The 23,474-nt window shown below is 34.2% G+C and overlaps 1 protein-coding gene across 1 annotated transcript in view; it reads right to left on the bottom strand.

Moving 5' to 3' along the window:
- The window catches only part of DIAPH2 (diaphanous related formin 2), a 791,459-nt gene that overhangs the window by 278,671 nt on the left and 489,314 nt on the right, over window positions 1-23,474 (bottom strand). Inside the window, exon 21 of the mRNA XM_011371113.2 lies at window positions 12,722-12,846. Within this exon, the coding sequence (XP_011369415.1) occupies window positions 12,722-12,846 (125 nt within the window). The remainder of the gene's footprint in view (window positions 1-12,721; window positions 12,847-23,474) is intronic.

Genomic DNA, 23,474 nt, shown 5'->3' with positions numbered 1-23,474 from the left:
TCACTTTTAAATAAACATTTGTAGAATGAACAAATTCTCGAAAACATCAAGTAGGTGAAAGACTTAATATGATAGCTTTTGCTATGGAACGTTATAGAGAAGACTTGAGACGATAAAAAAGCTTTTTAAATTGTAAAATACTATACAAATATCTTGTTATTACTCTACTACAGATTCAAACTACGGGGCAGTTTAAATGCATTACCGGATGTAAAAAAAAAACCAAAAAACAAAAAACTGTCCTACTAGAGACATTCATGTTCATGCGTGAGCACACATGTATGTGCACACACACAGACACACACACTTTTCTAATACTGTTAACAATTCTGATTTTACTCCTTATTGGTTCAGTAGTTGGCAAGTGGCAAGTATCACCCCATTCAGGTAAATACCACATAGTGATTGGAAGCAAGAAGAGGAAGGAGAACAAGAATTACTTGCCTTTCATCTCTTTATAACACACCTGAACTGTTCGAATGCTTTAGACCAGTATTCTTGATCTTTTATATTTTCTTACTCTCTTTCCTAGTAATAACTCTCATTATCCCAGTCAAATAGGTCTACTTGATGTTCTTTCAACACATTTCTGATCTTTAATGATTGAGTCTTTGTGTTTGGTCTGTAACTCTCTATAAAACCTTCCTCCAAGTTTTCAGTCAAAAGTGATCTTCTGCTGCTCTGAATTCCTACTAAGATGATGTATGTGAATACTCTATGCAGACCAAAAAACCTCTATGGATGTACTAGGTTTTATTTTAAAGAATAAATTTTCCATCATCTGTATTGAATTTATCATACCCATAGTGTCTTACAGTCGTTTGGGTCTATTATTGGTTCTGTTCACAAACTTATATATTTCTGAAATGAAAAGTCCATATCTTATTCATTTTTGTACACCAAACAGTCCCAATGCTTTGTGCACAAGGCACATTCATACATTAAAAGAATGACTAAATAGATGTGTAGGCAAATGGGAGACATAGCCTAGAGCAGAGGGCTAACTTTCTGTGTCAATTATGTATTGGTATCTGAGTTTTTAAATGGATATGTTAGATAACCTAACACATATGTCCCATCATATGGTATCTAAATGCCTATAAGCAAATTAATCATTTTTAACATGCACTGTGAATTTAAGCTATTTAATTCTATAATATGGGAATCACTGGACAAAATAAAGTTTAGTAATAAACAATCCTGTTTGTAAATAAAAAAATAGCCTATAGTGTCTAGTTGATCACTTCGAATCTTAAGTTCTGATTCTCTTTAAACTCAATCCTAGAATATCTGCATACAGTCCAGTTTGGACAAGTTCTTCGCATGCAAAATCATTTTAATATTTATTTAATCAGACATAATTAGTGAGGGGCTTTGGGGGAGTTTGTTTAAATAAATATATTAAATAAATTTCAAAGTCAAATAGAACCACATTTTGGATGACCTATGAAAGTATGTAGCAAAATATTTTTAACTACTGCCTCTATAAAATACTCCAACATCCTTGAAATAAAATGTCACCAGAGAGCAAATCATGGATTCACTCATTCACCAGATATATACTGAACCTGACTTATGTGCCAGGTACTGTGAGTACAAAAGATGATCACCACAAAACCAACATAGTAAACTTCTTCCACACAGAGAGCTTATGTTTCAGCAATAGTTGAATCTCATGTCCTCCGTGAAGCTGCTCCAAACCACAACTTCCTCTACCTGGTTAACTCTTAATGCTTTTATAAGCAATGCCACATAATTAAACTTATTAAATATCATCCTCTAGTGACTTATTTTTCATAGGTGTGCTTTAAACTAAAATGTTAAGCTTCTTTAAAGCAGAGAGAATATTCCATACTTGATTTTCATGCTTTAGTCCCATGGTACCTAGTATATGGCTAGGTCCTGCAGTAGTTAATACATGCTGATTGACTGATAAAATTATGGAAAGAAACTTATTTCTGAACCTAGAAAAATTGTTGATACGGCCAGTTCTTAATTATCTGTGCTAAGGAGGATAGCTAATGCAAAACAAAGGATAATATATGTCATTTCCATTAGGTTCTGGAATGCATTTCCATGCTTAACTTTTCATTTGCATCTCTTGCTTGACTTGAGAATGTATTTCCAACAAAATAATGAAGTTTCAATGTTAATTCCCAACTGTGGCCAAATCCCGAATGCTGTCTGACTGACCAAAAAGAAGAAAAGGAATATTGAAAATGTCTATTGCATTTTTAGCCTTCACTATACTCATTTAACAATGAAATGTTTGCCACTGTCTTCTGTCAGTTTCACCTCCCTGACATTCCTTCTTGAAAGCAGGAAATATACATTAATCTTAGTTTACAGGTGTCCTAGCACTTACAGTATCAGCTTTCATGGAGTATGCAATTATCTTCAAGTTCTATTTGCTGTTTCTTCCACTCTTCTACTGAAGTGAAAAAGGTAGGGATTTGTTTAATACCAAACATTTGGGTACTCATGGAATAAGGTGTAAGCATTCTGCTTCATCTATAGGTATTTACCACATTTTAAAGAATATGCCTACTTTTCTCTTTCAGTCAAAAAAAAAAAAAAGCAAACAGGATTTAGATTAAAAATAAGGAAAACTTAGATTAAATGAAAATGGACAAAAGCAGACCATGGCTATTTATGAAGAATATTTTCTTTGGGGAAAATTATTTCCCTTTTGTGATAAATGATACCTTATATACTTTTTTTTTTCCATTTTACAAAGCATGTTCAAAGTCATTATTATACCTAGTCCTATTAACAACATATGTGAAATGGGTAATTATAATTGACCCTTGATCAACATGGAATTGAACTGCATGGGTCTACTTACATGAAGCTTTTGTTACGATAAATATATCATTGGCCTACTGTATCCCTGGATTTTGCATCAACAGATTCAACTAACCACAGATCGAAAACAGTATTTTCGATCCTTGGTAGGGAATCCATGGATGCAGAGCGCCGACTACATGCATTGTTCTATGCCACTGTACATAAGGATGCTTGAGCATCCACAGATTGTGGTATCAGTGGGAAGGTCCTGGAGCTAATCTCTGACGATACCAAGGCACGACTGAGTTTTTTGGGAAGTCAAAAATTATACGCGGATTTTCAGCTGTACAGTGGGGGTCAGCGCACCTAACTCCTGCAGTGTTCAAAGGTCAACTGTATTATTGTTTCACTTTCACAAACGGGGAAACAGAGCATGTTTCTTAAGTATGCAAAGACCAAGGCTAGAACTTAGGTCTATTAATACTCAGTCCAAATAGCTTTTTATTCGAATGGATTGATAAAAAATGCTTCGCATTTGTACAGAACACTAAAGTTTGAAACTACTTATGGGTCAAATAAAGTGGACAGGGTACTTCTCGACAGTATGCAAAATTAAATGGGATGGATCTCTTTAAGTTTTTAGTCAGGTCCATAATAAAGAAATTAAAGAAGACATACAAATGGCCAACAAATATATGAAAAGATGCTCAACATTGCTAGCTAATAGGGAAATGCAAATTAAAACGCAATGAGATAATATCTCACACCTGTTAGAGTAGCTGCAATCAACAGGGCAAGTAATAACAAATGTTGGAGAGATTGCGGAGAAAACGGAACCCACATACACTGCTGGTGGGACTGCAAATTGGTATGGGTACTATGGAAAACAGTATTGAGGTTCCTCAAAAAACTAAGAACCAATATACCACATGATCCAGCAATCCCTCTACTGGGTATCTACCCCAAAGACTTGAAAACCCATATCCAAAAAGATATTTGCACTCCGATGTTCATAGCAGTATTATTTACAGTGGCCAGGACATGGAAGCAACTGAAGTGTCCCATGATAGATGATTGGCTAAATAAGCTGTGGTCCATATATACAATGGAACATTACTCAGCCATAAGAAGGGATGAAATACTGCCATTTGCAACAACGTGGATGGACCTCGAGATAAGCATGCTAAGCAAAATAAGCCAGACTGAAAAAGTTGAAAATTGCATGATATCACTTATATGTGGGATATAAACCTAAGAGCAGCAAAGGAACAGGACAAACAAACAGAGACTCATGGACATGAACAATGGACTAGTGGTTACCAGAAAGTAGGGGGTTGGGGAGGAGATGGGAGGTAGATGGGGTAAAGGGGGTCAAATATAGGAGGGTGGGGGAGGGTGCAGTGGGTAAAGGGGATCAAATATATGGTAGCTAAAGGAAACTGGACTTTGGGTGGTAAACACAGTAGAATATATAGATGTCAAATGATAATGTACACCTGAAAATTATATAATTGTATTAAGCAATGTTACCCCAATAAACTTAATAAAAAAAAAAGAAATTAAGAGATCAGTAATTGAACAGAGTTGTGCACAAATTTGATACTGCCTTAGCAGATATGTAAATGCCCTTTACTAAATGTTTTTGAGAAGGTAAAGAGGGGTTGATTCCTTCACCCCATGGAACCATTTTCAACTCAGTTACTCATGCCTTTTCCTATGCAAATGATATCAATTGATGACTAGGTCACATTCTCCTTTTTACTGATGATCTTGGGAAAGCTTCACTATAGTTTTTTTTTCATCGATTTTTCCATTCTCACCATTGGTGAATGCCTTAGCTTTAAATAAGTAGCTGAGATGTAATCATTTCAAATTGATAATAATTCTAAAGGTTTGTCTTATGTGGTGTGTTTGTGTACGTGTGTATCTATCATCAAAGCTCAACTGGATAATTTTAGTGATGTTTATTATATATTTCTTTTAATTTCTAACTTCACTCATGAATTGAAACAATGTAATAAGTTATTCTATTTTACCTTTGCAACACAAAGGAAAGTAACAGCACATAATTACTAAACATATTTATTTGTTTTCTTTTATTACATTTAAATTTTTTTTCAGGCTTCACCTTATAAAGCTAATTCACTTTCCATAAATTATGGTTTAAAACTAGAAGAAAAGAACAGAGAATGTTCAATGAAAAGCTATGTTTACTTGCTATAATTTTCATAAGCTATATCTCAAAGAGATTCTAACTAGAAATAACCAGACATCTATTGTAGAAAAAGATACTGATATATTTTTCTATATTATGAAAATAGTATATGATTAAGATTTTGCTGAAAGAGTATAATACTTGAATAGTTACACGAACATCACTATTATTGCCTATAAACAGTGCATATTTAACATAGCATACATGACCTTCAAAATAGAGTTTGAATAAAGTTCAAATCAAAGCAAAAGGAAACAAACTCATAGATTCCTTGCTAATAATAGTATCCAATTTATGCTCTTGCAAATACTGAAATGGCTTTAAATTTTATCCGTATATGTATAGATGCATGCACATGCTACATGTTCTCTAGTACACATGCACATAAAAACCATAAACATATAGGGGCATTTATTTTTTCAAGCTTCTTTTTTATATCATTTCTACTCAATATAAATAAATCCCAGAAAAAGGTTTTAATCACTTAAGATTTAGCTTTTGGTGGGGAAAATGAGAATTTGTCAGGTTGGGGATATATTAACTCTTTCAGACAAATTATGTCCTATTTTATGTTCTGAAAAAGATGCTTTTCCAGATGAGACTCTAGTGGCCTGAAAGAGTTTATGCACCCTTTTAACTGAGCAGTATATTCTCTTCTTACCATTAGCATCATGCATAAAATGTCTATCAATTCCCTAAACAGAGTTTGAAAATATAGCTCACAGCCTACACAATTTCAAGCTGAAGTTCAAACAAGCAAGACTCCTCAAAAAGAAAAAAAAAAAACTTTTTTGCTACCTGATCTTAAAAAAATATGCTGCACTCAGTTTCTTAGAATGTGATTTCTAACAGTTTAAGATATAATTCTTAATATCCGCATTTTAAATCAAAACATAAGGAAAAAATAACACTAGAAATATCTTAGACCCTTTTCTTTTGTCAAATTGAAGTTATGCCGGATAACATATAGCTAATATTTTCTCTTTACCTGCCAGAATGTTGTTTAACATTAATCATTTTACAATGAACTCTAACCCATTTAAATAAACATTTATTAAGACGACTTTCTACAAAGCATTGTGCTGGGCTTGTGGTAGAGTGCTCAAAGATGACTGTGAATCTGTGCCTCAAAATATTTTATAACCCAGCGTGCAAAGCAGACATGCACATAAGCAGAGCACAGGCAAGCTAGCAAGTACAATAATGAAAGTATTAAAATATTATGAGAACACAGGGGACAGGGAAATTAATTTTGATTGCTATCATTAAGGCTTTCAGGAGGAGATGGTATAAATAAGCAGCTAATTTTTAAATTAGTTTACAAACCTTTCAGAGAGAAACTTTTCTCCATTTGAAGGGGACCAGACAAGAAGGAATAAATAGTTTCACAGTGAACAAGTGTGGAATTCATCCCAGATTTCCAAAGCTTTCTGACCTGAGAGGCAGCACAACACCATGGTCACCAGCTCACGGCTTAGAGTCTGAAAGACCAAGACTTGAATCCTGGTCCTTTCTGGGGGTTCAGAACAGGCCTCCCCAACACATGCCACTTTGGCATGTGAATTATTTTGAGCTGAAGGCAATCAAGACCCTGCAGACTTATGAGAAACTTTTACCTTTTGCTTTAAGATGTTAAATTAGGGATCTTACCCATAATAAGAGTTGTCACCAGAAATAACTTTTTATGACCTATTTATAGAGAAGGAACAATTTTTAATTACTTAACATCTGCTCTTCTTATCATCCTAAGAATGATCGTCTTCCCCTCTGAAGCCCCAAGGTGATCCTTAGCTCAGAATGTCATATATATCTCATTTTCCCTTTCTATCTCTGACTCTCTCTTGCATGTAAGGTTCCCATACGTTTGGTTATCTTCTCTTGTTAATCTGTCTCATGTATATTTAATTATTAGACGACGAGCCAGAAGAACTGTGAGGCTAGTAGAGTTTCCTCCTCCCACACCTTCATTAACTAGACTCATTACGTGCTTGAACTCGAAACCTTTGTAGCCTCAATCTTCACATATTTGAAATGGGGTTAATAGTAGTACCTACCTCATAGGATTGTTTTGGAGATCACGTGAGATTTTATATGTGTATATTCCGAGCACTGTGACTGACAGATGACATTCACCAAACAGGTGCTATTATTTTATTATCATTTTTATTTTTATTGTTATTATAAATTATTACATTTATTGTTATACCTTCAATTTCAAATTAATGCACAAATAATTGAACTAAAAATCTCCCAATATGATTATGAAGAATGTGTATTTCAAAGAATGCTAACAATCTTCCTTTTTATAAAAGCAAATATTTTCCTCACATATGATTTTCTAAAACAATTCACTTTACAACGTATGCATTAACTCCATTACTGACCATGCTCTTTTTGTGTGTGTTTGTTTTGAATTTTTTTTTTTTAATCCTGGATCTTCTATCCCTGAGCAGTCTCCTGAAAAAAGTTTTGCTTTGAACTTCCTAATATTTTGAGTTTGAGATCAGCAGGCAGTTGAAGGTAAGGAGAGAGAGTCAGAGTCCGTGAACTTCCCTGCAGTCTAGTCAAAGTTCTCGATTTTTCTTCAGGACCTAGAAAATAGCCAGGATGACTACATTCACACACACACACACACACACACACACACACACGCACACACACAGAGCTTTGTTCCTGGGGGTTGTTTTTGTTTTGTCAATTTTATATGGCATTTACATTACAAAATGGGGATTATCATCTCACTAAAATTTGTTATTGGCATGTTCTCAAAGGTGATTAATGTTACTGTGTTTGAATAACAACTTTGAGATTTTTCATCTTTTTATGAATTATTCCCTTAAGAAAGAATAGCAGGAAAAAAGTAACATAAATGCAGTACAATACAGACCTCAAATCTGTTTTGAATTGTCTAGTAAGGACAATGTGCTTTCTTAGTAACGAGATTTTTAACCACTCCAAATGACTCTCCCTCCTACTATGAGGAAATCCCAGGTGTTGATATTAGTTGACAGGATGTTAATGTCATTAACATTCTGTCAGCTCTTCTTGTCAATGTGTTAATGGTGCCCCTGCTGCTCAGTCACTCTCTGTCCTCCAGTTGGTGAAATGATTTAGCCAGCAGTCAATCAAAAAGCTAAGTTGATTTGGAGCAATAGACAGCCCTGCCGTTGACAAAATCTATGTGAGTAAATGTGGTAAGATATTTGTCAATAAGATATAAGAAGTAAAGTCAACATTGGGTTTAGTGTGCTTTTTAGACAGTGTAAGATGTTAAAACTGGACTATGGCACATATTTAAAAGTCTAAAAGGTCCTCTTTTGAGAATAGTCTTTCCTTTTGGGAAAACGAAGGTGTAATAAGTAAAAGTAATATTTTGATTTAAAAGAAAGAAAAAAAAGACTGTCACAGTTATACTGGTCAAGAAGACAAAACCTGCAAAAATTGGAATCCACGTATAATGTCAACTCAAAAAGAACAGGCCTAAAGAAGGCAAGTAGTCCATTCACAGTGCTCCCTCTCATGTCTCTTAAACATGGGTTATTTTTCACAGCTCTGAAACCGGATGTGATTCTAAACCTCGCTCCACCCACCAATATTTGCAATTGGTGCTAAACACCGACACTGACTACATAATTTCTGATAACCTTAAAAAAAAAAAAAAAGATGACCTCTAGAAATTAATAAATGAAAAACAACAGGGATAACAGGCATATAACTTTCTGAGTTGTTGAAGTTATCTTGACTAAACAAACTCAAGCTCACTACAATGACACAGAGATAACTGTGGTCAATTTTATCATCAGATATAAAAAATTATAAACTGAAAACTCGAGTATATATAATTAGGCAATGTCTGATACATAGTATAAACATTCAATAAATGAGAATTAATATAATCATTTTTATAACTTACTAAAAAAGAGTATAGTCTCTATTTTAATTCACTACACAAATGAGCTTAAAACTTCCAATACTATTATGATGAGAATATTAGCATGAAGAATACTAAGAACTTTGCTTTTTAAAATCAGGCAAACAGTAGCAATTTCTCCCACATGGTAAGCTAGATATTTGAATGTGTGTTTCAGTATATACAGTGCTAGAAATTCCCTACTACAATTTATAAGAGAATTTTTCCTATTTCTCCCTGTTTTATAGTCTTATAAAATTAGTTTTGCTTAGTTTACTTTTTCTACCTATTTTTTTGAGTCATGAAGGTGTTCAGAGCAGGCCTCCCCAAGGTGTGCTACTTTAGCATGTGCATTATTTGGAGCTGAAGGCAATCAAGACCCTGATGGCTCATTATAAACTATGACCTCTCCCTTAAAGAATTTATATTGGGGGGGCTTGCCCTAAGAGTTATTACCAGAAATAACATTTCATGACATATCTATAGTGCAAGACAAACTTCAAATTACTAAACATTTGCTCTTCTCATCATCCTGTGAATAACCTTTCTCCCCCTGTGAAGCCCCAAAGTGTCTGACCTCATCCTTAGCTCAGAATGTCATATATGCCTCATTTTACCTTTCTGTTTCTGAAACTCTCATGTTACGTGGGATCTTTGAGTCTCTCATGTATGGGGGGGTTCACATACATATGTATGTGATTGAATTTGGTTATTTTCTCTTTTTAATCTATCCCATGTTGATTTAATTATTAGACCGGCTGGAAGAAGCTAAAAGGATAGAGAAATATTTCTTCCGCCCCCACAGTCAGAAAAGGCAATCAGTTTGGGGTAGAGAAAGGGAGACAGAGGTGATGAGGTACCTTCAAAAGTCATTGGCTATTCTTTAAGAGGCAGGAAATAGCCTAGGCCACTCCATTCTTAGGAGAGGTTTCATTCTTTTTTGTCGTTGCTATTCAAATTTTTTGACATCTATTTTATAAAAAGTGTGTATTATCCCTTTTAAAACTGATTACACTTTACATGCGTGCTCTAAAAATGTGATTCAATGTTACTCAAGTTCCTGAGATTTATATAAAGAAAAGTTTTATAACTATTAGCACAGCCTACTACTGTTTAACAATAGCCCTTGTGAAGTGCCAAATAAAAGTAGGAGCTTGAAAGAGATGATATCCATTGTCTGTAGCTATAATATTCTGTGATTAAACACATTCTTACTGAGTGTTTACATGTCGCTAGATGCTACGTGCTGTGATGGGCATACAGAAATTAACACACCAGACATGATCCTTGCCATAGAGGAGACCGAGCCAGAGAAACGTGTAAATGCCAGACTGTCAGCAATTTGAGGTCAAGTTTTCTATCTTGTACAATGTTGTATATTTCATGGCCTGGCAAAGCTTAGCATATTATAAGTGTTCAATCAATATTGTGAAAGAGTAAGAGTGAATATAGGATGCTATAGGACTTAGCCCAACCTGGAGATTTGGTGAAGATTCAACCTATATATTCAATTGCTCTCTCCACCATGCCACTGTTGCTAACTATAACACTAATGCTTTTCTAAAAGCCAAGAGGTGTGGCACTACTATTCAGTTTTTGAACTCACAGTCCTTATAAAGAGATTACTATTTAAGTAGGTAAGGTTACTTTCAAGGGAAACTACTCCCATACTTATGCCTGTAGTTATTCAATTTAAAGGGCCAGTGACCTGAAGCAAAATCATCTATTGACAGGGAACAGAAATATTAGAAAGATCATCCAGTACAGAGAATCCTATACTAGAAATAGAATCACAGTTCTAATTTTAAAGCAGAATTAAGTATCCTACAATAAAATATCCCTCTCTTTTGAAACTGCCAGAAGAGTAGAAAAAATATTAAGTAGGCACCAGAATTCATTTAACATGCATATATACATATGATTATCATGCATTTTGTTTGTCATTTTCTAGAAGATCAAAACTCAATGAATGACCAAGGAGTTTTCCAAAGCAAGAATAATTTGAGCAATAGTTCTATCATTGTAATTCATTAATTTGGAGTTTTCAGCCAATTCAAGTCAATATTCTAACTTTTTCTCTAAAATAAATTGCTGTGAATATATTTTTAATATGATATGCAAAGTTTGAGCCGCATACATTTTAATATAATTTTCAATCCCCTTGTAGACAAATAGTCACACTTTAATGCCCCTTAAATGAAGAATAACCACTCATCTATAACATACAGATACAGAAGGCTCTGGATTTTCATTTTAAAATGCTTAATTACTTGCATAAAGAGAAATAAAATAAAGAGTCCAAGCCAAGTTCATGAGGGTTTGAAATTACTTTTCTTTTTCTAAACGAGCAACAAAGACACCTCAATGGTGCAAGCTGTTATGTGGCCACAAGCCAACTGTAGAAGAAAATGATAAAAAGAACAAGGAGATTAGAAATTAAATTTAAATATATGAGGCAAGAACCAAAATCAAAAATTGAAAAATGCAGGTGGTGTTTCCAGCCAGTGAACAATATAATATATTTGGATGAATAATCTAATCAGCAATAAAGTTACATCTTCACATTAAGTATCTCAATGTGGGCAATTGTGTAATTTAAGGTTCTATTTTGAGGATTTCCTGCCTCCAATCACTCACAAACTTATGTTTCTAATATTCTTATTTACAAAAGTACTCAGCATCACTAAAGGACCAAACAAAACGCTGTATTTTTTTTTCACATAAATCTAAACTGACATTCTCAAGTAACTGTTCAGTACTGTAACTTAGAAGGTGGGCAGGAAAGAAAACATATCAGAGAAGAAATAGGCAATAGATTTAACCTTGAAACAAGGTGACTGCCACATAGTTGTTGAAGGAATTTACTTATTATCAGATAAAGAATTTACAGTATTTATTCCCTCTAGAGATATAAAATAGAGAGTCAATTTGCAGTTCAAGATATTTACTTAAACCCAGAAGAAGAGGATATGGCTTTAACTTTTGAAAACTAAAGTAGAAAAAAAAACCCAGCTCTAATGTAGTTTATCGTTAGATACCAGATTTAACATTAAACAATTCAAGCTAAATGCTATTTCTCAAGTTCTCCTTTCAAATATTTCTGCAACTTTTATGAATATAATATATGAAAAATGGGACTTTAAAACCCATTCATTTATCAGGAAATGCCTAATGTTACATAGCTAGCTACTACAATTTAGTTAAATATATAATCTACTGATCAATTTATCTATTCATCCAGCCATGCATCCATTTTATCCTTCACAATCCTTTCAGTCTACTGATATTAGTCATACTCTGATTGCCCTTGAAAATGCACGTGTCTTCAGAAAAAAACCTGTGTACTCGCACACACACACAAAGAAAAAAAAAACTCTCTGACCAGAAAAATCTTCTGTTGATCATTTCCTTTACACGAATGGTTACATAAGAAGATTCTCTGTTTTGTTTTGTTTTAGGTATAATCAAGCCTCATAATACTTACCTTGCATATCTTGTGGGCCTTCAAATGAAATTCTTCTTTGAGTAACAGCATTGTTTTCTTACATAATTGTTCCCTTGCCTACTCTACCTCCTTCCAAACATCACAAACTAAAATTTATGTTGCTAATATTTAAAAAAAAGCCTATACACAAATTCATACAGACAGTATGAATAGACGGGTAAATTAGGAAACAACCACATAGTAAATAGACAGGCAGGCAGGCAGGCAGACAGACAGACAGACACACACACACACACACACACACACAGACTCACGCACACACAGAGAAACTAACAAATAAACAAAATGCTTAAATAAAGGATATCGTCATCTTTTCCACGAACTTATCATGTTCATTTCCTGTCTGAGGGAATTTCTTGATGTCACCTTCCAGATGAACAATTTGTCGTTCCATTGCTGCAAGGTTGCTCTTGAGAATTTGAGCTGAAACTAAAGAACAATGTACAAAGCATTTAGAATATTTTACCAGGTATTCTAGAAAAAAACTAAAACAATATCAGTTAAAGTATTTTTTTAAATGTAGAAAACAGTTCCCAGAAGTCAACTCACATTTTTCTGAATTACTGTTCATAAAAATTCTACTCTCCATGAAATAAGTGAAAATGTGTAATATAATATACCAAATCATCACGTTTAATATAAGAATGTCGCCACTTTATACAGACATTAGTTCAAACGAATCTAAATCTGTTTCAATTTATTGATGGAATTCCTAATATTTAATTCTTTAAAATATAATTTGAAGATTAAAGAGAAACTAAGGTTCAAAGAGATCTTATTTTATTAATGTATGTTCTTGGGTATATAAACGATTTAGGTTAAATTACATAAAAGGATCAAATATTTTTCTTCTGTTGAAAAATCCTGATTTTTATAAAGCAACATCTATGGTAAAAGTTCTATTCTCTAGTACTTTTCATACCCATAGACATGTGAAAAATAACTGTTAATACATAGAGAATTTAGCAAAACCCAGCAAAAACATATACGCATACACACCCTCAAAACTTCAGTGTGCCTTCAAATACTATCATTAGTTGCTTTAATTACCCCTAACATTCTCTGCACTTTTCTTTTTCTCTCCTCATTGACAATCAATAATTTTAAGTATTTTATTCAAACTGCTCCTAAATACATGCATATTTTCCAGATCTCTCATGATGCCTTCGTTTCGCAAAAGTATTTTTTTTTAAAAAACTAATACTATTCTATAGGTACTCTATTATTGAACACCTGCCAATTATATATGAAGAAACTTCTATCAGTATCCAGGCATTTGGCAGGATTCTAAGTGAAAAGAACAGGTAACTTAGAATTTGATAGGTAGCCTGACATTGGTTTTTAAATCCAGACCTCTGAAACACTGTTCTTTTCATTAAAGAACTGTGAAACAGAAATAGAATAATATTACAATTCTTTTTTTTTTAAGTAAATTTTGTTCAGAGGCATGTCAGAATTACAATGGAAAATTCAAGAGCCTGAAAAAATCAACCCCCTGGGCCAAATTCTCCTGATACAAATTCCTCACACTGACCACACATCTTTATAACTCAACGAGGAGAAATTGCCTTCAATATACATGTAAATTCAGGAGACTGAAAATCAAATAACAACACTAAAAACAAATTATGTTTTTCTTATTAATCTGTCAGTTCAAATAGCCCTGTCCAATTTAGTTCTATTTGTTTAGATCTGAAAAACCTGAAAATTAGTCTTTATTTGGAAAAATCTAAGAAAGTTTTGTCTTGCCAAACATTTCCTAATGGTTTAGCAATCATTGCTTGCTTTATTTAAAGAACGAGTTTGCTATGGAGGAAATCATTATGACTTTAAAAGTGGATTTTTTTCATTTAGGTTTTTTGCTTAATTCTTGCTAATTATTCAAAAGATTTCTCCTTCCTCATTTGCTCGATTGAAAAACTGAAGATATGAAATCGACAAGTTGTTTATGTTATTTAGGTTGCATGGAAGAAATAAACTCATGATAACTTCCTGCAATAAACAAAATGTGCCCAAATGCCAGGTTTAGATCCCGACAGTAATCCTTCTAAAAGCAATAGTAATTCTAGTAGTAAAACGGGGATGATGATGAGGATTCATCTTTTGATTGTTCAATACAGAAACAGCCCCGACAAGTATGCACACAAAAGTCTAGATATCTCAAATAACAAGAGACAATATTTTTAATCCAGTGAAATTGCTTTTTACCCTAAAGTTAAATTCTGAATAAAACAATATTTTACAGCCATCTGTCCTCTTCAATTTCAGATGTCAAATCCATAGTCCTCTATAAATCCCTCTAGAGCTCTAGTCCAAATTCTCTACCATTTATGGGCACTTTTGTTTGCTTAAGTGATCTTCCACATGTTACCTTCTGCTTTGAAAGAGAATTATTTTTGTTTCGTGTACAGAAACATCGAATCTCTGCTATAAAACCTCAAGCTATTGAATGGTAAGATTCATATCTAATTCTTTGCTTTTCCCTTAGTACTTAACACATATGGTCCTCATATATGCTTGCTGAATGAATATTTATATTTCATGAAGTTTTGGTTCAGATTTAAATTTATGCCCATTTCTGCAACTGAATGTGCATATAGAAGTTAGATCATTATGAGTGAAAGTTACCTTATCAACTATGATGTGAGTATGGAAAGGAAGCAGAAAGTTGAAGTCTGTCTAATTATACGTAGAGGAGGCAGGGTTGCAGAAGATACTTAGACAAATAGGAAAAGTGAGGAACTGGAATAAGAAAGAGAAGGGACACCTTTATTACACTCCTCTATTCTTCTCTTGTAATAAAGTGTTAATATCATGCCTTAACAAAAAAAGAATAAAATAAATACTGGACCTGAAATAATCCAAGGATTTTAGTTCACATGCAAATTGATGGCTGCATTAAAAAAAAAACAATACCATTATAGGAAACGTATATCCTTAATTTGGTGGAATTATGGTATCTTAGAGTTAGAAGTGACATTAAAGGGGACTTGGATCTGTCTCTCAAGTTTGAAAAACTCAAGTTCCATAGTGTCATAGTCCATGTTCCTAGAAAACAGAGCCTTAGACAAAGCTTACATGTTAAGGCCTTATCGGGGATGAAGGTAGGGTGTAATCAGAGAAACGGGCATGAGGGAAAAGGAAAGAAAGCATATACAGGAGAGTAAGTTACTGAATTAGCCACAGCTGTACAAAAAAATACAGCTGGTTGCTTAGTATCTCAGGTTGTCTCCATCAAGGCAAACTTCATGGGCATGTGGCCTGTGCAGTGGCTCAGGGCCCCATGCTTAGAAGGGCTCTGTACTTTAATGCTTTGTGGTCCTATTTGAAATTCTCAATAGTTTATTAAATGGGGCCCTTCCTTATCATTTTGCATTGGGCCCCACTGATCATGGTCCTGGTCTCCAGGTAAGATAAATGAAACAACTACAACTCGTAAGAGTAAGTTCGAGGGGGTGAGCAGTTCACTTGCTGGCTCCTTCTCATTTTCTATTCTCTTGTTGGTGAAATTCTCTTTCAAGGGGTGTTAACTTCTCACTCTGGCTAGGAAGCAAGACAAGCAGCCCAGGCTTGGAGGTGGGGGAATGGCATGGAAGTGGTGCTCAGTGAACTTAACGTGGTGCATAAACTAGATCTAGAACAGAGGATTCACTCCATTATAAGTGGCTTATTCCTTTTTTGATGGTTGATATAATTAGAAAAGGTTTTCTTTACTTACAATCAAAATCAGCATATTTTAACTCTTCTTACCCATCATACCTCATTTTGCCTAGTAGCCACACTGATCAGGGCTACTCCCTATTTTACAGAAAAGGTGCCCCGAGCATCTTCTTAATCTTCCCAGGCTACAAACACCCCAGGTCCTTCAACTAGCCTTCCAAAGGTATAAGGAATAGTCATTATGTAAGCTCTTAAATAATAACTAACATTTACTGATTACTTTGTGCTAGACATAATTGTAAGTAGTTTTATGTATTAATTCACTTAATCCTCACAAAACTCTATGAAGTATGTTCTACTCTAAAGCAGGAGTATGATAATAAACCAAATTATGTCTTCTCAGGAAGCTGTAAATGTAAAACAATGTCTAAAATCTGTACCCAGTGGAATAAAGGCATGCCATTTATATGTAGGGACAGGCATGGTCTTAGAAGTCAGATCGACCTAGATTCTAATCTCTGCCATACCAACAACTAGTTGGGATACCTTGAGCCAGTCACTTAGCCCATCTGGGTTATCATTTCCTGATTTGCAAAATGAAGATAATAATGCCTTCCATAAAAAGCAGTCATTTGAGTGAAATGATTTGATAAATATAATGTTTCTATCATTATGTCTGGTACATGATAGGTAATCTATACACATTCATTTCATATTCTATGATCATTTCCTCTATACGCTACCTTACAACAAATCCCTACTGTATCTGTGCCATCGAGAATTAAACAACAATTTTCGTGTAATCTGAACAACAACAAAAAGGCAGTCATTCCCTATCTGCTACCCTACTATGGCCTGATTTAATTTAATATCTGTCTTCTTTCCAATCAAGAGAACTAAACTTAAATTTTGTTTTCTTTAGGTTTTACAAGGTACATGGAATTTTAGGTCTGGGAACCAGTGACAATTACACTAATGAACAGCTCATTTGTTAAGCGATATTAGCAAGTTTCAAACTTAGAGAATATTTCTGGAAATTAAAACCTGTCATCTGTATTTCTCTGGAGACATTTAAAAGTTAGTATATTTTGGCTTTCTAGGCTTGTCTAAAAGATAACACATTTTTAAAAAGTGTTAGAAAAGAATAACATGCCTGGTTATTTGCCTTGAATACATTTGGTCCAATCTTAAGAGCTGAGGATCAATACTGATTAGTTAACTATTTAATTAGGTCCTAGCCTACATTCATTCTAATAGCTGAGAGAGAGAGTGATTGATTAATTTTTACTGGGGTTGGGGTTGGGGTTGGGGTTGGGGGTGGAGTAGGGTACCTGAAGTTCCAAGAACATTTCAATACCAAAGGAGGGAGAAATGCTTGTCTCCTGCATAGTCTCAGCCTCAGGGTACATTTTTGTATCTGTCATTATATTAGTTCACTAATATCAATTAGGGAGTCTTTAATGACATGCAAACATTTTCTATCTGAGTAAATTCCCACTACAGGCATTTTCAATGACTGATTAGTCATTCTGGTGGCACTTTAATTTTTTTTTCTCTCTTATTTCATTTTTTACATCTGCTACTGAATTACTAACACTAAAAATAAAATTATAGCGATCAGGTTCTTTATTATAGCGTTCTTCCTTATACTCCATAAATAACCTTTTAAGCTCAGTATACTTGAGTTATGTGTAGGGAGAAACTTTTCCCACAAATCTTATTTATCTACTTATTTTGCTTGAAAAATATACATCTACTTTTTCCCTGGCTTCAAACAAATATATGAGAGTGGTCTGATCTTCATTCAAACCATTTTAAATGACAAAGTTGCTTTAATTCACAATTTTAAAAAAAGTGTAAGGTAAATATTTTAAGTGAGATTGTTTTAATGGAAAAACTCTTTAATTACATAGTATATAAGAGAACTGATATGCATTTAAGGGAGAACAAAAGGACTCTGAGGACATTCTACAGACCATGTGCAGAATGTGCAATTTTATGTAAATATAAAAGCTTTTCCAGGAACTTGAAGATTTTTTTCCTCCGAATTAAATATTTCTATTAATTTTACCCACTGACAAAGTAACCAAGCACTTCTTACATATTTGCTCTAAGAAAGGCCAAGTAAATATTTACTCTAGCAAATCTATATATGAATAGGCCCCAAAATGATTATAAGCACCCTGTAATTTTCTTTAACTGAATATATTTAGTTGAAGAATTAGTATCAGCTGAGCGGCACAGCATTAAAGTGATCTATCCAGAAAGTATATGTAAAACAGAAAACGACATTACGAACAGCCTGAACAACAGGCACAGTTGTATTCTTTCTCAAGTGCATTTATAAGTTAATAGTTTCATTTTATATGAATGCTGTACATGGAAATGAAACAAATGTTTTTGTATAATAAGAATAGCAAAACTGATCACTGTGGGCTTCTCAGGTCTTTGAAAAAAATAAGTGGTAAATGACACCCAAATAAAAAATTCCTATAATGAAAAAAAAAAAATCAGTTAGAAAATAACTCATTCTTAGGGGGAGAAAAAACTGTTAAAAAGTCACCTTAACAGAAAACACAATTTAACTAGAATCCATGTTAAATACAATTTAAAAATATACATCCCTAATATGTGTTCACAAGCACCATGACTCACCCCTCTAATATGTACCCCTGGAGATAAGGTGCAGTTTTTCTGACTGGATTCATAAAATAGTCTGAGCTGATGCTGAGAGCAAAGGAGCTTCCATAAGAAATCATGAAAACTGCTTTATAAACCATATAAATATTTAACTCTAAAAACTTCCCTAAGCATATTTCAATGTCTGGGTTCATGTTTGGATAAGTTTTTACCTGAAAACAGTCTGCATGCATTCTTTTTAAATAAAGAAATTGAGCCTTCTAACAAAAAGAAAAAAAAAAAACACCTTACTAATAACTACAGACACTATGGCTCATACAGACACTATGGCTCAATGGATAGCTGGGGTAAAAGAGAAAGAAAAAGTTTGAAACCCTCTGATAAAAGATTTGCAATAAAAAATTCTGTAGTCTGACCATGGAACCACTGACAGTGGATAGTCAAGTTACTCATGAAGAATCAGTTATTTCACCTGCTATCTCTGCTATGGTTGTTATTCTGCCTGCAGTAAATAATATCTGTGAATTTTTAAACCAAAGGATAAAAAACAAACTGAACATCTCCTATTCCTGTTGACAATCTTAGATCAAAGCCAGAATTGGGAGGTACATATGCAAGCTGCAGCTTCTATAAAGCAATGCTGGATATAGTCTAGTTGGAATAGTTTGTTCTCATCATGAAGAATCTTTTTTGCAAGCTCATTTGTTTTCCTTGCAATAAAAGATCCCACACTTCAAACTGGAATAATTTTAATGGGACAGGTCAAGTCTTTATTGAGCTGAGGTTGGACAATACTGAACTGTCCTCCCCTGAAGAATTTATGTAAATTGCTGGAACGGTATTCTCCTCAATGAAAAAGCTGGCCAGAACCTTCAAATGCTGATAAATCCTTCGTGACAATCCTATACTAATGTCTTCACTTGTCAAATCTACGTAATGCATTCTTCTTTCACCTTGGAATTAGAACACTAGTGGTAAAAGGAGACCTTATGAAAGGAGGCTACTTAATATTACAATGGGAGGGCTTAACAATAAATTAATACAATTATGTAAAAAATAAGGGCCATGGAAAAGGTAGACTTGAGACTACAAAGGACAAAATTTTAATTTAAGAAATCTAAACTTACACATTTGTAATATTTGGAATTTTGGTTTAGTTTTGAGGTTTAATCATTCACATTATTTTTAAAATCACAGGAAAAAAACAAAAACAAACAAACAAACACTTAGAACACAACTGTATTCAATATTGCCAAAGTTCTGCTAAACCAGATATGAGAAATGAACAATTTATTTCATACCAAGATAACTATCTGCTTCTGGAAAAAGTATTTGCAAATGCTTTTATCTGAGCAATCACTTAACGACAACTTTACTAACATGCCCTTACTCCTAGTACATTATATTCTTAATAAGGTGTGGGAAGATTATATGGTTGATCAACCATTTGAGTGCTTTCTTCCACATGATATCTGGCAAAATTAAATACATGCAGATAGTGTTGTAACAAAGCTATAATGCTATATTAAAGGAATGTTAGCCTTCTTGAGTGTAATTTTTGTGACTGTGGACAAATTTTCCATTAACTATATTCCTGAACTCATCAGGGAATTAATGGTACTGTATGATTTGGCATATTTATTCTTTCACTTGACTGGGTTTTTCCAGTCTATTGTGTGAGGTCCACAGGTGTGTGTGTGTGTGTGTGTGTATATATATATATATATATATACATGCCATCAACTTTCATCCAAACTGAATGCAGGTTGTCACGGTATCAATGTCAGTGCTAAGATCATAATGCTGGAGTCATTAGAGTCCATTCCACATTAGTGCTGCCAAGATTAGCAGTTCTTCTGCTCGGTAATAGGGTTACAGGTCATAGAAAAGGTGCTCGGAAGTGTATAGTAAGCTTATGGTTACATTCTCCTTATTCATTAACTGGCTGTGGATACTAATGGGATTACTATATGTCCACAGATAAAAGATTGACAACTCAAACTAAATTAAGGAGAGGATATGATTGTAATAATTATCTAAGTTAGTCACCACTGAAATCGGTATATAAATAAAGCAGGGATTTATCTGGGTATTATCATCTCAATAATCTATCATACCTTAAGCAGTTCTGCCTAATAACCAAACAATGGATTAAAAGAGGAGATGAGGCTTATAGGTGGGGCCTTCTAGCCCATGATAGAGTTTAGGTTTCCCACTAAGAATAGTAGGAAAAGACTGAAGGGCTTTTAAGCAGAAGAAGTTGCTTAAATTTACACTTTTAAAAAGATAACTGTGGCAGCTATGAAGAAAATGGAAGGAAGGAGTAAAGAATGAAAAAGGGGAGAAGACTTAGGAAACAATTATTATAATCTTGACAGGAGATGAAGGTGGTTTGGATTAGGGGGACCAGAGATGATTGAAGTAAATATTTTAGAGGTAGAGTTGACTGGGGTTGGGGTAGACGAAATGTGAGAGGTAAGGAAGAGGGAAATGTGAAGAATGATTCCTGGATTTCTGGCAAGAACAATGGAAACAGAGATGTTTGTAGGGGAGATTTGTGGGGAAAGATCAAGGATTTAGTTTTGGACCTACTAAGTTCCAATTCTATGAACTATCTATATTGAAACTGTAAATAAGCGGTTACAGATTTGGACCCAGAGCTCAGAAGAGAGGGCTAAACTGGATACATGAAAAAGAAAGGCATTTGTATACAGATCCCACTTCAGAAATAGTTACATTGTTTTGTTACACTGCTATGACATAATTTAGTGTAGAGTTAGTTTTCTGGCTGTATAAGTCTAGGTAATAATTCCTGCATTCCTGACTCATTCCAAGTACAAACATTTCTAGATGTTAGTTTAGGTCATTTTCTTCTGGGTTATGCTTGTAATTTACCTCTATTTTTCCTCTTTAGTCCGCTTTGTCACTCTAAATTTGCACAGGTGAGATGGATATTCCTATTAAGACTTTTTTCAAGTCTTGCTGTTGTACTTCTCTTGAAACAAATGTTGCCAATAATAACCACACAGCTAATTGTATTTAGAGGTGAGGGGAGTACCCCCAGTCAAAAAGCTGCAGGCCTTTAAAGCACATAACCATGAAAATATCTGCGCAGATTTCCCCCAAGGAAGAAATGGAAGAGTCGGTTGTTTTTCCTTCACAGTGCACATTATTGGCACATTAACACTGGTACAAAGGGAAGGGTTAAGGGTGATTTAGCCAATACAAGGTAGGTTTCGTTTTTCTTTGGTCCCTTTCTCCCATCAGCTCCATTTGAGATATTCACAGTAAGCATGTCTGCTTTCTGATTGTAGCTCTACAATCTTCTTTTAGGGCATATCCATTTCTAGCTTTCACTGTTGGTTTTCTTTGAGTGGTCATTGTAATGAATTGCTGATTTTCTTATCAGTGAACTATTCTTTTAAGACCAACAGCAATGCTTACCTGTATTTTAATCAGAATGGACCGATATAACTATCACTCCTGAGTGTATTGATTGGCTTGGGATGCTGCACAAAGCTGCTTTAGTTCCCAAGTCATTAATTCTGTTGCTGCCCTGTATGTGATAAAGTCCTTATAAAAGCTCTCACCTATAATTTTTTAAAAAATGGATCTAACTTTCCATCAATTTCATCCCTCCAGTTAATCAGCATGTTACATTTGCAACTGTAATCTCTAGCCTTTAGTATTCTAAAATAAAGGTGTAACAATTATGGTCCTTTTATCCAAATTAGTTTGCCGACTCACAAAGGATACAATGTTTATTATGGGGCCAGTAATGGATAAGAAAACTCAAATTAGAAATCCAACCAAATGGTCATTACTTTTAACCTAGGAGAAGTAGAAATTAACAGTCATTATGCAGGCATATAAATTTGCCCCCAAATTCAAAAGCACTGACTGTTTCAGTATCAAATATGGTTGCCTACTGAAAAGTGGCAGAATAACGTTTTTTAAGATGTGATCACAGGAAATTCCATTCATGACACACTACCGAATGTCATTCTGGTAATACTGACAAAATAGATTTAGCCCTGGACATCATGTATGTTCTTCCAAAAAAGTTTTTCTAGTAGCTCAAACTAGCCAAACATTATAAAACATGTTTCAATATTAGAAAAATTGTATCCAACCATAATTAACATTCATTTAGATAATGCGGTAAAACACACCTAGCAGGGTGCCCAGGACATCGAAGATGCTGACTAACTGTCAAGTGACTTGGAATTGGAACCCAAATGAACAACACGTCCTACAGAATTGTCTTCCTAGAAACACGCATCCAAATTAGTCAGTAATGGTACCATGAAATCTGGTTCCACACTATGTCAGACTTATCTTTTAAAAACTAAAACCTGATTTTGCCACCACAAGGCTTAAAATCTTTTAGTTATCCAGTGTTTGTGCTATGTTATGGCAGAAAAAAACACAGCCTTTGGAGTCAGACATATCTATTTCAACTTCTATCTTCACTACTTATGTGATTCTGGGAAAGTTACCTAACCCTTGTGAACATCAGTTTCCTGATTTATGAAATGGGGAAAACAACTCTAACCTCGTAAGATTGTCATGATGCTTACATTAAATAATGTATACATAGCTCTTATATACTAGCACATTATAGAACTAGATATATGTGTTATTTTAGTGCTCCTGGCATCTATGGGATCAGTACGTATAAGGCCCTTCAATATATGACTGCCATCTCCCTATAGCTGATTATCATTTAAGACCGTTCTGTCACACCTATTTACTGC

The sequence above is a fragment of the Pteropus vampyrus genome, unplaced genomic scaffold, assembly GCF_000151845.1.
Source record: "Pteropus vampyrus isolate Shadow unplaced genomic scaffold, Pvam_2.0 Scaffold184, whole genome shotgun sequence".
Taxonomy (NCBI): Eukaryota; Metazoa; Chordata; class Mammalia; order Chiroptera; family Pteropodidae; genus Pteropus; species Pteropus vampyrus.
This window is presented reverse-complemented; position numbering and strand designations above follow the sequence as displayed.